At 34.4% G+C, this 24279-nt stretch overlaps 1 protein-coding gene across 3 annotated transcripts in view; it reads left to right on the forward strand.

Moving 5' to 3' along the window:
* The window catches only part of gpr37a (G protein-coupled receptor 37a), a 24724-nt gene extending 716 nt beyond the window's left edge, over positions 1-24008 (forward strand). Inside the window, exons 1-4 of one of the 3 annotated variants that reach the window (XM_087312464.1) lie at positions 1-465; positions 4740-5565; positions 9203-9378; positions 23250-24008. The exon at positions 1-465 is cut by the window's left edge and continues 716 nt beyond it. In XM_087312464.1, coding sequence (XP_087168590.1) covers positions 1-465; positions 4740-5564 — 1290 coding nt within the window. In that variant the 3' untranslated portion in view covers position 5565; positions 9203-9378; positions 23250-24008. Of the gene's footprint in view, positions 466-4739; positions 6438-9202; positions 9379-23249 lie in introns of those variants that run through there. The other 2 variants (XM_087312466.1, XM_087312465.1) reach the window with 2 other exon arrangements.
* The last annotated feature ends 271 nt before the right edge of the window (positions 24009-24279 follow it).

A 24279-nucleotide genomic window follows, 5' to 3' on the forward strand; every position in this document is an offset into this window, starting at 1 on the left:
GAATCGCCAGAGTATGTACTTGAACGCGTGGAGTCTTTGCCGAAGCCTGTAGCGCAGGTCCAGCCTACAGACTTTCACCCTGATTTCCCGTCTATTCCCGAATGGGGAACCTCACCTTTGGAAGAGTATGAGGAAGTAACCGCGTTCATCCCCCGTAATACTCGACCAAGAACCCCTGGGGTAAAAAACCCATTTTACCCCGTGACAGGTGAATCATATGGTGCTTATGCTGTTATGTGCATCTCCATCTTCTTTTTCACTGTGGGGATTGTTGGGAATATAGCAATCATGTGCATAGTGTGCCACAATTACTACATGAGAAGCATTTCAAACTCTTTGCTGGCCAACCTCGCCTTGTGGGATTTTGTCATCCTCTTTTTCTGCCTGCCACTTGTTGTATTCCACGAACTCACAAAGGATTGGCTTCTTGGGGAATTCTCCTGTAAGATTATTCCCTATATTGAGGTAAACTAAATATTGGATTGAGAAAAAAAAGATTGGCCTTTTGATGATTGATTGAAATGAAATTTTGTTACTAATGTGTGATATTCTTGGCATTCATTTTTGACAATGTATTTATAGTATAAAGTGACAGCACAAAAATATGTATTTATAATATACACCTGGGTTTTCCATTTTTATTTATTTAATTGGAACCTTCATGTATGTAGAACTTGTGGGCCGAACTAATTATTGCTTTGGCTAGATCTTGTCAGGAGTGGAATAGCCAGAACATTAAATAAACACGAGTACACAAATAAAAAAAATATTTATTTATTTATTGTATCAATCTTGGTTAGCATATTTTTTAGACAACTGGTTTGGAGAGTTGTTAAGTTGTTGAACTAAAAGAGAAACTGGCTGTAAAGATAATAAGTATTGTCTTATTAAAAAAAATAAAAAAAAAATTCCCAAATTGTAAGTAAGCTGTCGTTTGATAAGAATATTTCAATAACTCCATTTTGACAAAAATGTCAGATAGAACCTTATAATTCTAAGGTTGTGGTATGGCAATTACTATATTATATAATAATTATATTGTAAAAATGCATTATTAACTTATTGAGTTCACATAGTTGTGCATTTTAATTTAATCACAATTTAGACTTGCATTTGCATAATTCATTATACTGTTTCATTCAGATCTTGACACACCTCTTTGATCAAAGCAGTCTCACTGCATACAGTAAATTCTCTAACAATAACTCATGACTTTGCTTTCATTTGAGGTAAAGATTTATAATATTTTTTTTCTTGCAACACTTTCAAGTTTAACAGTGGGTGCTGTTCACACAGATTTTCTATATTAACAAAACAGCTTTTAAGTTAGGAAATGATCTGCAGATGACAAGAATTGAGTGCAGATGTTGTACAGTATAGCGTATGTGAACTGTAGATCAGGGCGGACATCATGTCATAGCCATGTTTTTTTTCCTCTTCAGTTCAGGGGGTGGGGGGGGGGGGTGTCTCCGCAGCAGACACAAAGAGACAGTGGTATTGCCCTGGGGCAGTGTTCAGATTGTATCATGTGTTTTTTGAGAAATTGACCTGATTGGTGCCATAGCTGCGGTTTTAATCTCCTGACAACATATCACTAGCGCCTACACCCTTGATTCAGAAAACCCTCTTATTGGATCATAATGTTTCAGTCTTACAATACAATCCATGGGCCTAAATGAAAAAGGCTGGGGTGTTGATGCAGAATCTAGCAGGATAGAATTTCCTTGTTGTTCTGCAGGCTCAAGGGTTTAATACAATTCTCAGTTGACAGCATGTGTGTGTCAGTGCTTCATTGTATCCCAGATTATTTCAAAGAAGCTGAAATTAATGTTGTAGTTATTAACTTTATGCAGGAATTTATTTGATTTAAATTAAATAAAAACACAATATACTTTTAAAGGGATAGTCACCCAAAAATAAAAAGCATACACCCACCCTTGACTTGTTCCAAAACATTTCTTTTTCTGTTAAATACAAACGAAGATATTTTAAAGAATGTTAGAATCCTCTAACCATTGATTTCCATGGTAGAAAAAACAATAAATAATAGTTCTTCTATCATTTAATCACCTTTGACTTGTTCAAAACCTTTTGTTGTTGTTGCTCTGTTGAACACAAAAGTAGATATTTTGAAGAAGGTTGACTTAAAAAAACAAATGGAAGTCAAGGGTTACAAGTTTCCAATATTCTTTAAAATAAATTATTTTGTGTTCACAAAAAAAACTCTGGTTTGGAATAAATCAAGAATGAGTAAATTATGACATTATTAAAAATTTTGGGGTGCACCATACCTTCAACAATACATTTTCTTGGGCCTGAATAATGCACAGTAATCACAATTAGATTAGTAGCCAATGTTCATTGGAATTACTTACTCTTGGGGCTGTTAATATCGAAGTTAATATTTAGCTTCACTATGTTGGAGTTTTGTAACATCTAATTTTTACAAGGTGGGTTGTTAGCTCAAGCCCCAACCTGGAGGACCAGGACATACACACATACACTACAGATAATTTAGCTAACCTAATTCACCTATGTCTTTTGATTTGTGGGGGAAACCGGAGCACCCGTCCCGGAGGAAACCCTCGTGAACACGGAAGAACATGCAAACTCCACATAGAAATGCCAGCTGACCCAGCCAGGGCTTGAACCAGCGACCTTCTTGCTGTGAGGTGACAGTGCTACCCACTGCGTCAACATGCTGCCCTCATCAGAATTACTTTGCCAAATCTTATTGTAAATATTGGTTTAAACATTTTCCAATTTATCAATAGTACATAGTACAAACTGACGTTGGAATTTTACACATATGCATGGAATAAGTCGTTGTTGACTGTCATAAATGAGCAAAATTATTATTTCCACTGCAGTACAATGTGGCTTCAGATATTTATTCAAAGATGCCCTTTTTTATCTACTGAGAAGAGTTTTTCTGTTTCTTGACAATTTAAAGCAGTGCAGCACAAAGCTTTATGTGCTTTTCATCTTCCAAAATAGATCAATATAAACTGCTTTTTAAAACAAAGAAATGAAGATTGTAGTAGGGGCATATTGAAACTGCAGTAAACTTTCTATATTATAATATATGTTTAAATTCATTATCAATTGCAAAAAAGGTTCCATAGTCTTAAATTGCATACTTAATCACTATTCTACAACATTCACATTGGAAATTAAATAAAAAGAATAAGTGCACTTTAAATACACAGATGATGCGCTTATTTAACCGATAAACAAAGTGTGGACTGTTGAACACTTCATGCAGTTTACGTGCACAGCTTTTCACGCAAGTTGGTTTACTTTTTATTTTGGATTCCGCGAGTAATATTTTCCTACATAAGTGATTATGCCACCTCACGATGGTGAATGTACTTATGACAGGTACTATTTGGTAGTTTGGTCTCTTATTTCACTAGATTGGCAACCAATGTATGTCCGTAGCGAAAGAGATGGGATGACATTAAAATCATAAACTACATCAATGGTCTCAAAGTCAGTTTCTGGAGGGCCACAGCTCTGCACATTTTATCTCCAACCTCCTCCAACTCACACCTGCTTAATAGTCTCTATTAGTCTTGAACACCTTGATTTGTATGATCAGCTGTGTTTGATTAGTGTTAGAGCAAAACTGTGCAGAGCTGCAGCCCTCCAGGAACTGAGTTTGAGACTTATGCACTAAATGGTTGAGTGTGTAGAGTTTCATTTGTGATGCAATTAACATGTGAGTGGAACAGGATTTCTGCGGGGTCTTGAAATGTATTAAAAGTTGATGAATCAATTTAGAGAAATTGAGGCCCTTAAAAAAGTATTTTAAGGTCTTAACTGCTATTTTATAAGGTATTAAATTTGTATCAGCATCCTAAAGTTTGCCTGAATCGAATTTGTGAATAGCAGGATGCTGCGTAGTTTATGAAATCAATCAAATCCTGCAGGATTTGAAATCACACAGCTTTGTTTACTGCAGTAACTGAGAAAACATCATTTTTCCTGCTGTTCTATACACTGTAAATCCAAACAATCAACGTTATCAAATAAAATGAGAGTAGATAACTCAAAACTTATGTTAGTTATACTCATTTGAAAAAAGTTTTGAACTCAGTGTTGAAGGTAATGAGTTAAATAAATACCTCATTACTTCAACTTTAAATGGAGTAAGTTCACATTACTCATATAGGTTAGTTTTTTGACTCAAAAGGTTTGTAGCAATCGGTTTCCTCAGTTTGCATTGCCTTAACGTATTTGGTTTTACAGTACTCAATTGGTTCCCTTCATGGTTACTCAAAAGAAGAGTTCTCTTCATTTCTTGGATTTTACTGTGCTCAAATTGCTTCGTTTACTCAAATAGATCAAATTCACAGTACTCATTATGATTGTTTTTTTACTTAAATAATTTGTTGCAATCGGCTTCCACAAATGGTTTGAGTTACCTTAACTTTTTGGGTTTTAAAGTGTAGGTGCAACCTGCTTGATTAGCTTTGATATTCATTATTGTAATAACTTTTTAGTTTAGGATTCGTTTTTACAATCAGCATTTAATAAATATGCTTAAGTTAAAATGTTCCCAATGTTACCGGTTGAAACCTAAAGTAGCGATGAGGTCTTAAAATATAGAGTCGTATAAAATGGATAGAGTGGTATTAAAAGGTACTCCACTCTCTGATTTCTGTACTTTATATACCCTGTGAAAGGATTTTCTAAAACTTTATTTGTAATGACCATACATTCCCTTTACCTTGCAGGTGGCATCTTTGGGAGTAACCACCTTCACTCTTTGTGCTTTGTGCATTGACCGTTTCCGTGCTGCGAGTAACGTCCAGATGTACTATGAGATGATTGAAAACTGCACGTCCACCACAGCCAAGCTAACCGTGATCTGGCTCGGTGCTTTGCTCCTCGCCCTTCCCGAGCTCCTCATCCGACAGTTGGTTAAAGAAGTGAGCGAGCCACCAGAGGTGACGCCTTGCGAACATTGTGTGGTCCGAATCTCCACAGATCTCCCTGACACTCTTTATGTTCTCGGACTCACATATAATAGTGCCCGTCTATGGTGGTACTTTGGCTGCTACTTCTGCCTTCCCACCCTCTTCACCATCATAAGCTCAGTGGTGACCGCACGTAAGATCCGCAAAGCCGAGCGTGCCAGTGTTCGGGGCAATCGCAAACAGATCCAACTTGAAAGCCAAATGAACTGCATTGTGGTCGCCTTAGCCATCCTTTATGGCTTTTGCGTCATTCCGGAAAACATCAGCAACATCGTATCTGTGTACATGGCTACAGGCGTGCCACGTCGCACACTAGATATCCTTCATCTAGTCAGTCAAATGATGCTGTTCTGCAAGTCTGCTGTCACACCCGTGCTGCTTCTTGCACTCTGTCGGCCATTTAGCAAAGCCTTTCTCGACTGCTGCTGCTGTTGCTTTGAGGAGTGTGGCCCACCAAAATCCTCTGAACCCAACAGTGATGACAACGATCAGGACGGCACAACAGATCTGGAGCTTTCACCCTACAGTACAGTAGGCCGCAGGGATGCATCTACCTTCCCAATAGCAGGAACGCACTGCTAAGGTTGTACCTTACCTAAGGGGTACTTGTCAACAAGGGCTTAGATTTGTGGAATAAACCAACCGAGAGATATTTTCGGAGGCTGTACAATTTTTTTCAGACTTCATGTCTGCTTTGTTTAGGGGAGATACCAACAAAGTGGATATTTTATGGAAATAGAGACAAAGAGCCACACTTTTTATTACAGGATACTTGGTCTTAGGGGTGACTGTTAATGTTTACAAAAAGAAGACATGTAGTTTCTTTGAAGTTCATACAAAGTTTAGAATAATTAAGGTCTTTGCACACTGATGTCTAAAAATTTTTTCTGCGTTTTTTGTATTTGTATCTGAGAAATCGAAAGTTATGTATCATAGGTCACAAAATCAATTCCTGGAAGGCCGCAGCTCTGTACAGTTTTGCTTTAACCGTATCAAATCACAGCTGATCCAACTATTCAAGGTGTTCAAAAGAGTCAAAAACACCTTCATTAGTTGGATCAGCTGTGTTTGATCAGGGTTGGAGCAAACCTATGCAGAGCTGCGGCCCTACAAGAATTGAGTTTGAGACCTATGATATATATATTGTGTCTATTCAATCCATTGCATGGAGAGGGAAAAGTTCAATTGAGCTGTGTAGGATTATCCCCAATTTCAACATTTATTTAATTTCTTGTGAAACTGCAGCCACATAGCATATTTTTTTAATCAATCAATCCTGAACAGAGACTTGGGGAAGAGTACGTAGAGTTGAAGTCAGAATTATTAGCCACCCTGAATTATTAGCCCCGCTGTTTATTTTTTTCCCAATTTCTGTTAAACAGAGGACAGACTTTTTCAACACATTTCTAAACATAATAGTTTTAATAACTCATCTCTAATAACTGATTTATTTTATCTTTGCCATGATGGCAGTAAATAATATTTTAATAGATGTTTTTCAAGACACTTCTATACAGCTAATAAAATTATATTTAAAGGCTTAACTGGGTTAATTAGGTTAACTAGGCAGGTTAGGGTAATTAAGAAAGTTATTGTATAACAATGGTTTGTTCTGTGGACTATCAAAAGAAAGTTAGCTTAAAAGGGCAAATAATTTTGTCCTTAAAATGGTGTTTAAAAGGCAAGGCAAGGCAATTTTATTTATATAGCACATTTCATACACAGTGGCAATTCAAAGTGCTTTACATAAACAGGAATAAAAGAAACAAGTAAAATAAAAATAAAAACAAATAATAAAAATGCGTAAAAACAAAACAAAACATAAAAACAGGTAAAATGTGATATGAAAGAATGAAGAAGAAGAGAAAAACATGATAGTGCAATCTGTCAGACGCAGCACAGTGCTCATTCAGTAAAGGCACAGATAAACAGATGTGTTTTCAGTCTTGATTTGAATGTGCCTAATGTTGGAGCACATCTGATCATTTCTGGAAGCTGATTCCAGCAGCAAGGGGCATAGTGGCTAAAAGCCGATTCACCCTGCTTTGACTGAACCCTTGGAACTTCTAGTTTATATGATCCTAATGATCTGAATGATCTGTTAGGTTTGTATTCAGTGAGCATATCTGTGATGTATTTAGGTCCTAGGCCATTTAGTGATTTATAGACCAGTAATAATACTTTAAAATCTATTCTGAATGTAACTGGCAGCCAGTGTAAAGACCTGAGGACAGGTGTGATGTGCTCTGATTTTCTGGTTCTGGTTAGAATTCTGGCTGCAGCGTTCTGGATGAGCTGCAACTGTCTGACTGTCTTTTTAGGAAGACCAGTGAGGAGTCCATTACAGTAATCCACCCTGCTGCTGATAAAAGCATGAACAAGTTTTTCTAAATCTTCACTAGAAACAAAGCATCTGATTCTTGCTATGTTTTTGAGATGATAGTATGCTGATTTACTGACTGCTTTGACATGACTGTTGAAACTCAGATCTGACTCAAGAGTCATACCAAGATTCTTGACCTTATTTTTTGTCGTTTGACCTTAAAAAATTAAAAACGGCTTTTATTCTAGCCAAAATAAAACAAATAAGACTTTCTCCAGAAGAAAAAAATAAATAAATCAGACATACTGTGAGAATTTTTTGCTCTGTTAAACATCATTTAAAAATATATAAATTAGAAAAATCAAAGGGGGCCTAATAATTCTGATAATTCTGGCCAAACAGCCGCATTGGGAAAGATGCGCGGCAGGCATTCAAGCCAGCATACAGTAGACTAAAGCAGTGATTCCCAATCATCTTCCAAGTTTTCTCTTTATATTACACACTTTGTATGTCATAAAGTGTTCTGTGTTCTAAGTCAGGGGTTCCCAAACTTTTCAGCCCGCGACCCCCAAAATAACAATATTAGTGACTCGCAACCCCTTAATATATTTTGAGGTGGTTATAAATATATAAACCTTACACAAAACGATGCACACATACAATACACTGCAAAAAAATGTGTTTCCTACTTAGAGTTTTTGTCTTGATTCTAGTCCAAATATCAAAACAATTCTTAAATCAAGAAGTATTTTCTAGACAGGTAAAAAGCCTTGTCTTGTTTTAAAAAATAATATAACAAAATTAACTTAGTAATCTGCCAATGGGGTAAGCAAAATAATCTTGTTTTTCCTTCTGGCATAATATTTTGCTTACCCCATTGTCAGATAATTTTGCTTGTTTTAAGGGAAAACTCGCTTCATTTTGGAATATTATATCTTAAAACGAGACTATATGTTTTGCTTGTCTAGAAAATGCTTCTTGAATTAAGAATTTTTAGACATTTGAATTAGAAACAGGACAAAAATAAATCTAAGAAACACATTTTTTGCAATATAGGCCCAAGTCTAGGCCCAAGCCTAGGCCCAGTATAGGCCCAAGCCATTCAGAGACTATCCTCCATGTTCAATTGTGGCCTGTATTTATTTTTGATGTCGTGAATGCCGTAAAGGTGTCATAAAGTTTAACCCAGTGCCATAAAATCAATGTACTGTGTCTTTAATGTAATGTAATCATCGCTGGGTGCACAAAAAATCGAATGTTGCTGTTTTTGTACTGTAACTTTTACCTGCTATTTTTATCTTCTATAGGTTATGGATAAAATATGGTAATTCTAATAGTTTAATAAAGAGAATTTGATTTTAGCAAATCACCAAGCAACCCCACAATATAAATATAAACCTGATATCATTTATTATGACAAAAATGGGATTGACCAAAAATTAAATTGAATTTATTTTTTAACCTGTAAAAATTTCAGATTCGGTGTGCGATGACCTGGATTAACACAGATGCATTTGATTATAGTTGCACAATTTTCTTCCGCTTTTTTATTTGAATTTTGTGTATTTGTATTTTGGTTCACAGTGTCTTTGAGAATAATGGAAGGTATTATATAAATGGCTGTTCATAGTATGTCGTGGTTGTCTGGAAAATTGCGATTCTTGTGAATCGGTTTAATGTTAAGCCTAGCTCCCTTGCTATGTAAGTATTTAATTCACACTGTATTTGCTAGCAGAAGAACGTGTGGTGCTCTTTAGTCAATGGAAAGCACTGAAGACGCTGTTGTTTTAGCCAAGTCGTGTCACTTTAATAATAAAAGCATGAATTGAAATTTTGTCAAATTTCTGAGGGAAGTGTTGTTCACTAAATCTATTTGTTTCTTTTTTTTATAATTTAGACGGGGGCAGCACGGTGGCACAGTGGGTAGCACAATCGCCTCACAGCAAGAAGGTCGCTGGGAGTCAGTTGACATTTCTGTGTGGAGTTTGCATGTTCTCCCTGTGTTTGCTTGAGTTTACTCTAGGTGCTCCGGTTTCCCCCACAGTCCAAAGACATGCGGAATAGGTGAATTGGGTAAGCTAAATTAACCGTAGTGTATGTGTAAATGGCTGTGTGAATGTTTCCCAGTAATAGGTTGCAGCTGGAAGGGCAACCGTTGCGTAAAGCATGTGCTGAATACATGTTCATTCCACTGCGGTGACCCCAGATTACAGTTTTTCCTCAGTCGCTTTGGTGCATTTCTCACAACACTATTTGCACAACAGGTAATGCATTTCTCAAAACAATTAGTCATTTGTGCACATCATAATAGCAGTTTCTCATTCCTTCCAACAAATTGCAAATGCTTTTGGACATGCATCAATTTCTTTTATACAACTCTCTGCTGTTTAGAACATTATTATTTGCTTATGTCATGTCAGTCAAAATTAACCAAACTTGTAAATGCTGAATAGTCATTCCATATAAAACTAATAGTCCTCGTTTCATTACTTGAGTCATTACATACAAAAATGTTGAACTAGTTGTCAAGATCTGTCTAGCAAATTTTATAAAAAAATTGTAAATCTTTATTTTCCTGAAAATGTCTTAAAAATTGAACAATTTGATGAATGATTTACAGACCTGTGTATGTTGTATGTTCAGTTCCAATTTGTACTGCAATATTGTCTTCAGTTGTGCACAGCTCTACCCAAAGGAAGTTTATGATTGTTGTAAAAAAGGGTGTGTTTAGTCTTTTGCATAATGCTGTGAATAAATTAGAATTGTAAAGAGCATCTGCTGTAAAAATGTGAAACATACAGATTCAGTGTTTTGTACTCAGATACCTCACTAAATGCAGTGATGTCTAACTTTACTGTAGTTTTCAAATGGCTGTGCAAATAGTATATAGTGCTGTCTTGAGCATTTTCAGGAAGTGTCACCAAAATCTGACTTTTTTTTGCATTGAAAAAACTTACATAATTTTTAAAGTGTCATAATGAAAACATGACAAAGCCATTTGACTATCTTGTTCATAAACAATGGTGACAGGACTTTTCATTTTGATGACATTGACACTTTGATTGACATCAATACTTGCTTTTGAGGAATGAACTATCTATTTTGAGCAAGTGACGCGCTTTTGCAGGTTATCAGCTAGGTTTTGCAGTTTTCACTAATTGTTTTGCAGTTTGCATTAACTGTTGTGCAAATGTAAATAGTGTTGTAAAAATTCCACCAAAGCATCTGAGAAAAACTGTAATAAATGGACTAAGCTGAAAAGAAAATGAATAAATTAATTCAGACAGTGTGATGGTGAATTGGAGAGCCTAACATATTATTTTGTTTTCTCCGATGTCAAGTTTCAGGCCTGTGGGTCATCAATGCCACACAGTTCTCTCCTAGCATACAGAGGCTATTGTTTAAGCCTGTGGCTAGTTCAGTATTAGACATTCATACATGACCTCAGAGATAGAAGTGTGGAGAAAGATGTAGGAAGCCTGTTTGGCTTAACAGGACAGCTGGAGTTTTGTTATTGTGGGCTGGCTACTTATTGTCATTTAGGATTAATGGAATAATCTCTTTTAAATCATACACGCTCAGCTCTTAAACCATAGTTAGTTGCCTAACTGTTTACATCCTACGCATCATAATAGGAATTACAGTTTTTCTCAGTGGCTTTGTTGCATTTCTCACAACACTATTTACATTTGCACAACAGTTAATGCATTTCTCAAAACAGTTAGTACAAACTGCAAAACCTAGCTGATAACCTGTCACTTCCTCCGAAGCAAGTATTGCTGTCAATCAAAGTGTCAGTGTCATCAATATAAAAAAAGTCCTGACACCATTGTTCATGAACAAGATAGCCAAATGGTTTTGTAATGTTTTCATTATGACAGTTTTCTCTGTACATTTGTTCCAATGCAAAAAAGTCAGATTTTGTTGACACTTCCTAAAAACGCTCAAGACAGCACTGTATACTATTTGCCCAGCCATTTGAAAACTACAGTTAGACATCACTGCATTTAGTGAGGTATCTGAGTACAAGACACTGAATATGTATGTTTCACTTTTTTACTGCAGTTGCACTTTGCAAGTCTAATTTGCTCACAACATTGTGCAAAAGAATAAATACACCCATATTTACAACAAAAATAAACTTCTTTTCGGTAGAGCTGTTCCTTTGAGCAAAACTGTAAACAATATTACATTGGAACTGAACTTACAACACACACAGGTCTGTAAATTATTAAAGAAATTGTTCAATTTAGAAGAAATTTTCAGGAAATATTTTTTTTTTTTTAGTATTATAATAAAAATAAAATTTAATATTACTTTTTTTTAAATTAGCTTTTGACAACTAGTTAAACATTTGTGTATGTAATGACTCAAGTAATGAAATGAAGACTATTAGTTTTATATGGAATGACTATTCAGCATTCACAAGTTTAGTTCATTTTGACTGACATGACATAAGAGAATGATAATGTTATAAGACAGCAGAGAGTTGTATGAAAGCAGTTGATGCATGTCCAAAAGCATCTGCAATGTGTTGGAAGAATGAAAAAATGCTGCTATGATGTGCACAATTGACTTATTGTTTTGAAAAATGCATTAACTGTTGTGCAAATCTATATAGTGTTGTGAGAAATGCACCAAAGCGACTGTGTAAATATCCTTATCCAATTGGAATATTTTACAGAATTGTGCAGGTTCACTCAAAACAGATGTTACTAAAATCTAATTTTACTTAATAAATTCCACTATCTTTTTTATATTGTTTAGCATTCACACAGTCATACATTTCAGCCAGGATCACTTTTGCCAAATATACACTAACGGTCAAAACTTTAGGGTCAGTACGATTTTTAAATGTTTTAAAATAAGCTTATCCTGCTCACCAAGGCTGCATTTATTTAATCAAAAATACAGAACATAGTAAAATTATGAAAAGTTATTGCACTATTAAATAAATGTTCAAAAGTAGTTTATAATTTAATTTATTAATTCATTCCAGTGATTTTTAAAGATAAACTTTCAGCCTTATTACTCCAGTCTTCCTTCAGAAATCACTCTAATATTAATTATTATTATTATTATTGTTATTAGTAGTAGTAGTAGTAATACTAATGGTAATAGTAATAATAGCAATAATGACTGGAGAAATAATGCCACTTGAAACTACATGCAATAAGAAAGCAGTTATTTAAAATTGTTATAAATATTTAAAAGTTTAATTTTTTTACATTTATTAAATACTGCCTTGATGAACAGAATAAAAAAAAAAAAAACATGAAAAAAATTGACCCCAGACTTGGCCGGTAGGGTATATAGATATATTAAACAGCCCCTATTATGGGTTTTTGAAAATGACCTTCCATGTAGTGTGTAACAAGTGAATTGTAATATCCAGCCAAGGCTTAAATCTGAAAGTGGACAGTGTTTAAAACTATTGATTCATTTATAAAAGAGCCGACTCATTGTGCTTCAAAGGAATCGTCTTAATAACGAGTCTTTAGCCATTTTTGTGACAAACATTGTTGCAGATACTGGAGTCTGTGCTCAGCTGGATATTATTGAAAGTGTGAGGGGAAAGTCAGTGTTACTTTCTCTACCCAAAGATGAAACTGAAGAGTCAGTGATTGAGGTTTATTGTCATAAAAAATATCAGCATTATAGCCCCCGTTTTTCTGAAAAGTGCTTCATTAATCTACACGCTTAAAATGGAGGATTTGTCGGCCGTTTGTCAAAGGAAGGATCAGAAAAGACTATTGATGTGTGGGACTTTGTCAGAGGTCGGCAGGAACTTTACAGTAACTTACACAGTTCATGGACCAGTTTCTTCCTCCATTTCACAAGGGTAAGTAATTAAAATAGTGCAATTAAAATAGTTGCCTCCTTGTTTTGAAATTATGGGAGTTTTCTGGGATAAATAATAAAACAGGAGGGTGTAGGGAGATGAGTCTGATATACGGGAGACTCTCGGGAAAAACAGTGTTGGCAGGTATGTGGGGTGGGGGTGGTGGGCTAGGGGTTGGATGGGGGGGGGAGGGGTGAAATAACTGGGGTTTCCGGCAGATGGGCCTGTAGGCAGGTATGCCCTCCATGCAGTCATGGATGGACAAAACGAGGAGAGCAGCAGCATGTCAACCCCCCATGGGGTTCACAGAACAGAACCCAAAGGCATTCTTAAGCAATTTGGTTAATTATGAATTATGGTAAAAGCCAGAGAGATGAGGCTGATTACCATGTACTTGGCAAATGCTTTGAACAAATATCAGAAATGAGCTAGGAAGAGTTGGGGATGGTGGATGGAGTGTAGAATTAGTGAGAAGCCGAAACCTGAAGAGACAAATCACAAATGTCAGAACCAAACTGTTACTGTAAATGATAATCTAAAGCAATGCGCCATTTCTAATCATTTAATTTGAATGCAATAGCAAATTAGAGGCATGTAATCCTTTGAAAAAAAAAAAAAAAGTTAAGAAAATTAAAATGCCCAGACAAACAGTTTCCCTTTATGGATATATGTTGATATATTACCCTTATATGGCTGTTTTGAAATATATGGAAATAGAGTTGACCTAAAATATCCCACTTTTCTTCTACTTATTGCAACGGCATTCACATTCCCAATGAAATTAATACTTTATTCAAGCTATAGTTCACAACAAAAAGAAAAAAACAAAACAAAATTACCTCACCATTTTCTCTCATGTGATTTTAAAATTTTATGAGTTTCTCTCTTTTATACAAAAGAAGATATTTTGAAAATTGCTGGTTGAGCATTTATTGGATTTAAATGCAGTAACACATCTTGTGTACAACAGAATAAAGAAACTCAAAAAGGTTTTAAGTAAAGGTTGACTAAATGATGATTTTGTTTTAGGGAAACTATTTATTTTATATGCATTAAATTATAAAAAAAAAAATGGTAAAGGCAAAACACATTATGAAGATGAGCTTTTAAGGCAGTCAGAGTGTTCATTGATGACATTCTCATGCATATTTAAGTAGATTGCATCATTCAGACCCACACTTTGGCCTAATAAATGATTCATAGGCACCAACAAACAGGCATTCTTTTGAACGGCCATATAAATATTTCATGAATGATGAAGTTTACATGGTAGACAATGCATACTTCAAACAGTGCGGACTTTGACAAGGACTAATTTCATTAATGTCTGTCTTTTTGTTTGATGATCTTCTAAGAGCATCCCATTACTTATGTCCTAATTTACAATAGTGCCATAGTCGAGACTCAATATATGCAACCCTTTACAAAACCAGTCTAAGCAATGCAGCTATTCGTAACTTTTTTTATTTAGTGGGTAATTCATATGAATTCATACCATCTCATTCATACATAGGGGTGGGTTTTGGTGCCATACCTCCTTTTACGAATTGTACGTTTTCGAAAAACTGAACTCAGGACAAATTCGACATACATGGACAAAAAAAGTTACGTTTCCTCATGAGATAAGGCTAGTCTAAAGGGTTATGTTTTGGAAATCGAGGTATTTGCATAATCTGAGAGCTGTATAAAGTTTTCATTGATGTTTTATTTGGAAAATATTTGCCTGAGATACATCTATTTAAATCTGAGGGTTAAAAAAAAATTAAACATCAAGAAAATCTTTAAATATTAAAGAATATGTTTCAAAGGGCGAAGCAGTGGTGCAGTAGGTAGTGCTGTCGCCTCATAGCAAGAAGGTTGCTGGGTCGCTGGTTCAAGCCTCGGCTTAGTTGGCGTTTCTGTGGGGAGTTTGCATGTTCTCCCTGCTTTCGTGTGGGTTTCCTCCGGGTGCTCTGGTTTCTCCCACAGTCCAAAGACATGTGGTACAGGTGAATTGGGTAGGCTAAATTGTCCGTAGTGTATGAGTGTGTGTAAATGTGTGTATGGATGTTTCCCAAAGATGGGTTGTGGCTGGAAAGGCATCCGCTGCGTAAAAACTTGCTGGATAAGTTGGCGGTTCATTCCGCTGTGGCGACCCCAGAAGTTGTCAAGAAAAAATGAGAATATCTTTCAATATTAAATATTGAATAAATATTGTAATAAAAAATAGTTTATATATATTTTGGAAGGATTTTTTTTAAATGCTTGTTGTGACATTGATTTTTAAAATCAATAATTATGATTGGTTCAATGTATTTTTTTGTTATACCCACACTAAAAAAAAATTCCTAGTTTAGCTTTTTTTTTTTTTTCCGGCAGCTGGGGTGCCAGAAAAAAATGTAAAATAGCGCTGTTAAATTACAATAATTTACAGTAAAACAACAGATTAAATTACAGAAATTTTCAGGACATTTCTGTAATTTCACGTCTTTTATTTGTTATTTTCCAATAAATTTCTGTAATTAATGGTTATTTTACGTTTTTTGTTTTTTTTCTGCAGCTGGGGTTTCGGCAGCTTTTTATTTTTGGTCCAGGGTCACAAATGCGGAATTTCAGTTGTGATAGACAACCACACCCACGAGCCACTTTGGCTGATTTAAAGTATTTTTTCTTAAAAGCAAATTTTGACAAAAAGGATGCTCATCGAGACAAAATCATTTGTGTTCAGCCGAAAAGAAAGCAGGTGAATACCGAATGAGAGGATGATCAGACACATCGTGATACTTACTTACTGACGATGGTTTTAGTATCGCGCGCACAGCTGATGTTGTATGCTTTTGCTCCTGTTTTCTTGCATGAAGCAATTGTTCCTGTAAACACAACTGATGCAATTGGTTTTCTTTGAAATAGAATAGACAAAAAGTGATGCTTGCGCACCCACAGCGCTGTTGCTTTTAACACTTTGAGATCCTTTTAAAAAATGTCTTTGTCTAAGCAGCAGAGGTTGCCACTTTCACTTTAACTGTGTGCGCGTGATCATGTTTATGATTATGTTTTTCATCCGCTTTATTTTAGTTATTTTTTGTTTATGATTTAATTATCATCCTTTACAATAGATTTGCTTTAATAAGAGATTAACTTCCCCTTTATGTATAGTTAACTGGTGATCTGTAAACATTTAGCTAGTACAGACAACTGTGCATAGTTTTAGATAAATCGCAATAATTCTTTTTAAAATGTCAATTTATTTATTTATTTATTTATTTTTTGTAGATAAAAGGTTTACTGTATGTACACAACTATATTTGCTTGTTTTAAAAATTTCTGGCAAAGAAACAAATATATATATATATATATATATATATATATATATATATATATATATATATATATATATATATATATATATATATATATATATATATATATATATATATATGTGTGTGTGTGTGTGTGTGTGTGTGTGTGTGTGTGTGTGTGTGTGTATATATATATACATATATATATATATATATATATATATATATATATATATATATATATATATATATATATATATATATATATATATATTTATATATATATGTATATATATATATATATATTTTTTTTTTTAATTCTATTTTTTTTTTTTTTTTGGTGTGGCCATAGGAAAAAAAAAAAAGGTAAATCCTTAGTGTTATGAAAAGTTCAACACAATCTCACGGCAACTCGTAACTTTTTCATTTAGTGGCTAATTTGTACATTTTAGTACGATTTGGCCATCCCCCGATGACAGTTGAGTTTAGGAGTGGGGTTAGGTGCCACGCCTCCTTTTGAAAATTGTACAATTTCGTACAACTGAACTCGTATGAATTTGTACGAATTAGCCACTAAATTGTCAAACGTAAAATACTTTTTCTTGTGAGGTCAGGCTGGAAAAGTTATGTGAAACAAGAACTAATTGCAATGCAACACCATGAAACCACAGCCCATTTGCTCATGCTAATTGAGCAAGGACTCATGTTGAAATAACACAAAATCTAAATTAATTAATTTTAGTATGCCAAAGTCAAATGTATGCATATAAATATATATTTTCCAAAATTGTGGCTAGGGAAAATGGCGAGTGGTCAAAGTCACAGTCATAGTGGCTGGTGGTCAAAAAGTCCAATGTCAAGCCCAGGTCACAAATATTTGCTCAATTTGCTTTGTCCATAAATCTGCCATTTATGAACATTTTCCCAGACCGGGTTTACGTTAATGGAAACAATTTTAGGTGTATAGACTGGACCCATTCTTAAAATGGATGTCTGCAGTTTAGCGTCTTTTCTAATTGGATCCATCTGATTAAGAGGATGCCATCGCTGGAAAAGAAAGGCTTTATTGTCTTGTTTTTTTCCTTTTGTGAAATTGTCCCTCATTTCTAGGTCACTGCCTGTGATGGACGCTTGAATGCGTTAATGAGTTCCCTGTGAACTCTTCCCTATGTGTGAGCGATTCTCATCTTTGTCACACACACACACAAATACACACACTGTATGTACTATTTGCGGTCCCCCTCCCTTGGCTGCCCCATGATGTGGAATTATGGGATTGTTGGCACTGTCAAATTGCTGTTTGTTGTAGGAGAACATGGAAGAACAAAACCTTCAAGTTTGTTTAAAGGTCCCTTTTGAAAAGCCTAATTGAGCTGTTCTGATGTTCACACAACAGAACAACCCACATTCCCCTTATGTTGCCCCGTCATTAGCATTATTCTCAACCTTTGATTTTGTCCTCAGGGAAATCACAAGAATGCATGTCCTATGACAGTTTGGCACTCATTACATTAATGCGCCCAATCTATTTAATGTCGAATGAACATATTTTTAGACAAGAACATTTATATCACCATTTTACAAAAATGTACATTTTATTTTCTGCTCAAAACTAGACGATTATCCCTGGGTGCCAAAAAACCTGTGGAATTGCTCACCACATTACAATGGATGGGAAATTACCTCTGTTCATTCCGTAACAATAAGTGTCTCATTAATTATTAAATTCCTTTTATCTCATCTTGCCAAAGTAATTTTCCCGGTAACAAATGTTTAATTCAAATACTATTAATATTTATGGGAAGTTAAGGGCTATTAGTTTATAACTGCTATTTGAATATAGAATTCAGAATATATGTGGTACAAAAGTCTAAATCTTAATGTATCCACTGGCATCTCATATTGAAAACAGGAATGTATACATGTATTTCTGATAAAAAAAAAAACACTTATTAATACAGCGTAATGTTAATAAGCATTCAGAAAAAAACATTTATTGACACAGTTGGTGGTGCTTTTAAACAAAATGTAAATATAAATTAAAGAATAAGAGAGAGCATTTTCCCCAAGCCTTTCTCAGATGTTTGTTGGTGTTAGAATGTGAGAGTATAGGAGGTTTTAATGTGGATAAACATTAACTGGCATAACAACACAATGATGTATAAACAGTGTTGGGGAGTGACTAGTTACATGTAACTGCGTTATGTTGTTTAATTATAAAATAAATGCAACAGTAATTCATTACAGTTACTTAGAAAAACTGTAATTAAATTAGTTACTTATAAAAATGTTAAAGATTACAAATGGGGTTACATCTAAAAATTTTCGTTACAAGTAGTGACGCTGCTAGCTTAAATACATTTCTCAGTAGCTTGGCAGCAGCACCGCTACTTTCTTAATCAAAAAGCTTTTCAATAGCAAAGCTATTTTATTAGTCAAGTAGAATCCACACAAGCTACATTTACCGATCGGATCAATAAGTGATGACACAGACATTAACAGAGCTGTAAGGCCGGTGTCTAGCCAATGAAAGTAAATCTGTATGATATCAAGAATGATGATTTCGTCTTCTACCTGTTTTACAATGGTTAACAACAGACTTTTTGGTGCGTTACTTCCACCTCTCGCTTGCGCCGACCAATTAGGCTAACACAAGAAATTTACTTGATGGAAAGATGACTGAGGGAGAGGAGGTCCACATATATATAGTTTACTGTAGTAAAGGCTAAAGTATACTATGGTAATTACTATTAGCTCATGATAGTTACTAATAATGCTACATTATGTAGTGTAATGTTTTAATGAAGAGTTGTAAATATATATAATGTGCAAAATTTAGATTTTGTAACAATAGTAAACAATGTTTTTGTTATAACTTCTGGTTTTATGGTGGCTGTACTTTAAAATTAAATTAATATAATCTTAATTCAAGTGATGAAAGATTTTGAAATTCTAACAGTAAACAGAGCTACTGTAAGGTCACACATGCTTGTTATAAATGCTTGAAGGTGATTTAGTTGAAAATATCCATTAGAAACATGAGGGTAATCAAAAAGTAATCAGATGTAATCAGTTGTTTTACTTTTATAAAGTAATTGAAAATGTACTCTACCTATTATATTTTAAATAGGGTAATTTGTAATCTGTAATTTATTACATTTCCAAAGTAACCTTACTAAAACTGTGTATAAACAATCTCTGCATTTTTTCTCCCTTTTTCTCTCATTAAAACTGAAACAACCTCCTTTTTCGACCTCTGTTTCTGAGTAAGTTTCATTTTAACAAGGTTGTGTCATTTCAGTTCCATTTTCTTTTACTTCTATAAATAGTCTTCTTTGTGAAGTGAGTTTTAGCTTTTTATTTCATTTTTATTCAGTTTCCGCTTTCTCACACTTACTTCTTGAGCTGCTGAAACTCTTATGCTTTCTAAGTTATCTCTTTCAGACATAAAAAAGAAAATCTACAAATGAATCTTGCATAGTTTTCATTTGGACAAGGGAAACTGTTTGCATCCCAGTGGCATTCAAGGCCGAAAGGAAACAATCACTGCCCTGTGTGGACTTTTTATGGCATGTGGGTGAAAGCCAAATGAGCATTACTGGCCTGCGACTCAGTGGTCACAAACAAAAGGGCCGCAAGAGACACTGAGGTGTTATAATTCATTTTCAGTGTTCAACGGGACTCCAGTCCAATAAAGTTCTATGTGAAATATGTTTGCTTCCACAAGAGTCAGAATTTAATAGGGCAAAAGACGTTACCAAACATTACTAAAATGATCAAAAATATTTTGTTTTCACCTCTAATTCAAAATAAGGCAGCATTACACAAAGATCTGTGGGTGTTTCATGATATTTTATCACTGAATCTATACCCATGTTTCTGTTGAGGTTATAAATGGAAAAGCCAAGAGAGGGGTTTAGATTAGCCATCGACACAAAGCTAAGTGCTCCGATCCACACTGACTGAATTCAGTGCATTGCTCTCAGCATAAACAATGAGGCATAAATTAGATTATCAGGAATTATAATGAGAGTTTTATGCATAACTTTCTTTAGACCAGTGATGTTCAAACTAGAGCTTGTGGGCCAAAGTTGGCCCTTTGTATTCTTTGATTTGGCTCTCCAGAGGGAAAATCATTGAGAATGGTTGGGGAATGCCTTTAACAGAATTTCTCATTTCTATTTAATGTAACTTTTGTTTGTTTGTTTGTTTGTTTGTTTGTTTAGCTACAAATAAGCAAACTGAAATTAAATGTTTTAATTAAATGTAAATGAATCAGATAAAAAAAATGTGGACTGTCACTTAGCAAATTGGGGACAAAGACAAATAAATAGTTTTTCCTTTTTTTTTTTTTTTTTTTGTATGGTTCTATTAAAATAAATTAATTAAAACATGATATACTTTCCAAAAATAATTAAATGCATTAGTAATAAGGTTGAATTGTTTTTTCTATTTATTTTTTTCAAATATTATAAAATAAACGAGGAAATTACCCATGGCAACTTTAATGTAATACAGTTTGCTATATTTACTTTCGGCCAACAGCTCTTGAACTGCAGCAGGTCGTCTTGACCATGTTTACATGCCTAAATACATTGAGTTGCTGCCATGTGATTGGCTGATTAGAAATTTGGGTTAACGAACATTTGGACAGGTGTACCTAATGAAGTGGCCAATGAGTGCATATATGTATATTTATAAAGCTATAGCTAGTATTATAATATCTTTGGATCAAATTAAAAATGGATATACAAGGAGTTTATAAAGCAGTTTCTATGGACAGGAAAGCAAATTTGACATTGCTCTTTTTTTCCTGGCTGCCATTATCAGTCCTAGACAGTTTTATTCTTTAGGTAAGTTTTGATAACACTATTGTGGAGTTTTTCTTTTCTTATTTGAGCAAACTGGAATGCAAAAAAAAAAAAAAAAAAAAAAGTTACCCAACTATGACACTCGGAAATATGAAAAGGTTCCATATTGCAGCTGTATTGAGTTCTGTTTATATATATATATATATATATATATATATATATATATATATATATATATATATATATATATATATATATATATATATATATATATATATATATATATATATATATATATATATATATATTATATATCATCCCCCCCAGGATTATTAGCCCCGTTTATTTTTTTCCTTCAATTTAAGGACATTTCTAAACATAACACTATTAATATCTCATTTCTACTGGCTGTGTCAATACATATTTGACACAGGGCGAGGCAGTGGCGCAGTAGGTAGTGCTGTCGCTTCACAGCAAGAAGGTCGCTGGGTCGCTGGTTCGAACCTCGGCTCAGTTGGTGTTTCTGTGGGGAGTTTGCATGTTTTCCCTGCCTTTGCATGGGTTTCCTTCGGGTGCTCTGGTTCCCCCACAGTCCAAAGACATGCGGTACAGGTAAATTGGATAGGCTAAATTGTCCGTAGTGTGTGAATGTGGGTGTGTGGATGTTTCCCAGAGATGGATTGCGGCTGGAAGGGCATCAGCTGCGTAAAAACTTGCTGGATAAGTTGGCGGTTCATTCCGCTGTGGCGACCCTGGATTACTAAAGAGACTTAGCCAACAAGAAAATGAATGAATGAATGATATGTGACACTTCTATACAGCTTAAAGTGACATGTAAAGGCTTAACTAATTAGGTGAACTAGGCAGGTTAGGGTAATTAGGCAAGTTATTGTATAATGATGGTTTGTTCTGTAGAACATCGAAAGAAATTATAGCTTTGAGGGGCTAATAATTTTGACCTTAAAATAGTTTTTTAAAAATTAAAAACTGTTTTTATTCTAGCTGAAATAAAACAAATAAACAAATAGGACTTTCTCCAGAGGAAACAATAGTATCAGACATAGCGTGAACATTTTCTTGCTCGGTTAAATATTATTTTGGAAATTTTTTACAAAGAAATAAAAATTTAAAGAGGGACTAATAATTCTTCTGACATTAACTGTATGTGTACATTTATAAAGCTATAGTTAGTATCATCTTTGCATTAAATTACAAATGGATATACAAGGCATTTATAAAGTAGTCTCTATGGACAGGAAAGTAAATTTGACATTGCTCTCTCTTCTGGCTGCCATTATCAGTCCTACATATTTTCTTTCTTTCTGAAAGTGGTAATAACACTAATGTGGAGTTTTTCTTTTGTCATTTCTTTTGTCTCCCCTATTCACTATGCTCTAAGTTTTCCTAACTATGTAGACTTCTGCTGTTGAGAAAGTTGGAAATGTAAAAATGGTCCATGTTGCAGTTGTAATGTGTTCTACATGTTTAAACAGTATAATATAGTTTACAGTATTCTGTATTTAAAATAAAACAAAAAGTAAGTTATAAAAATTGGCTATATGAAGGCATAAAAATAAGGTCACACTTTACTGTAAGTCTTCATTGGTTAATGATTACTCATGTATTTACTAGCATAAACTAATGAACAGTATCGGTATATCTCTTATTAAACATAATTATTAACCAACATTTATTATTAAATTTCACGTGTTCTGTTTGTTAACATGAGGGTTTTAAATACATCGAGTACAATCAAAAAATATTTTTGCTGTTTGTTCAAACTACTTATTTAAAATAAGCTAAAACAACACAATTCTTGATATTTTTTGGGGACAACTTAGTTTTGGTTTGTTCAATCCACTTACTTTGCTAAATCAGCTTAATCGATTTGTGTTGAAACAGCGTGGATAAATTGTGGGGAGCACACCTGCTTTTTGTACAGTGTAACACAATCCAGTGGGTAAAAATCATCCAAATGCCGTATATGCTTTAAAATTTCCCTTTTCTACACAGCAGATTGACATGATTGACGGGGCACATTGTGCTGAGGGTTTTCCAGAGGGAGCTGTTATGGAAATATATCAAAGATGATATTGCATATAATAGTTATGTCACTTTGATGGGGTCAGGAAGCATGCGATAAAGCACATCTTTCATAGAATGCAAGGTAAGAAAGGTCACCATGAAATTGTGTATATATAAATAAATGAAATATATAAATAACCCTTGTGTGAAGGGTTTTTTGATTGCACAGCCATGCAGCATATAATCAAGTATTTTTGATTGTTGGTGGTTATCCCTCTTGCTGGGAATATAGGTAGTAATATTTGTCATTTTTACTGTAGATCATCAGTTGGTTGCATTAACCATTTAAATGGGCCTGTGCAAAAAAAAGTCTCTGGTTGTATATGGAGTACAGCAGCCATTTGGGATGTGTGTGCATAAATACACTTACTATGTTTATGTTAAGAAATGTTTTTCTTTTTTTTTCTTTTTTTTATCTGTGGGTTCCTACATCCTTTGGGTTAAAAAAATCTACAATTTAGAGTTTTTACATTTGTTTTCAATTTTAATTGTACAGCATGTCCACTGTGGTGGACCACAGGACCATTTTAGTTCGAAATGACCGCCACTCAGACAACAAAACTCTACAGGACGTGGCTGTAAAGGAATATTAATCCAGAATTAATGTAACAAAAACAAAACAAAAGCAATTTTCTTTCCTTTAGTATTAAAATTCCTGAAATTGTTTAGTCTGAAAGAGGTGACATCAAAAAAAAAAAAAAAGCGCTGAGAGCTGAGCTGCTTATTTTGATTTTCTAAGACATCACACACACACACACACACACACACACACACACACACGCATGCACGCACACACACACACACACACACACACACACACACACACACACACACACACACTTTGTACTAACTCTATATAAACTGCAAAAAATTATTATTATTTTTTTTTTTGCAATGAATAATCAACAGTAAAAATGACAAATTGCACATCCTCCCCACAGGGAAAACCAGAAACAAT

Source organism: Danio rerio, chromosome 25, assembly GCF_052040795.2.
Source record: "Danio rerio strain M-AB ecotype USA chromosome 25, GRCz13ab, whole genome shotgun sequence".
NCBI lineage: Eukaryota > Metazoa > Chordata > Actinopteri > Cypriniformes > Danionidae > Danio > Danio rerio.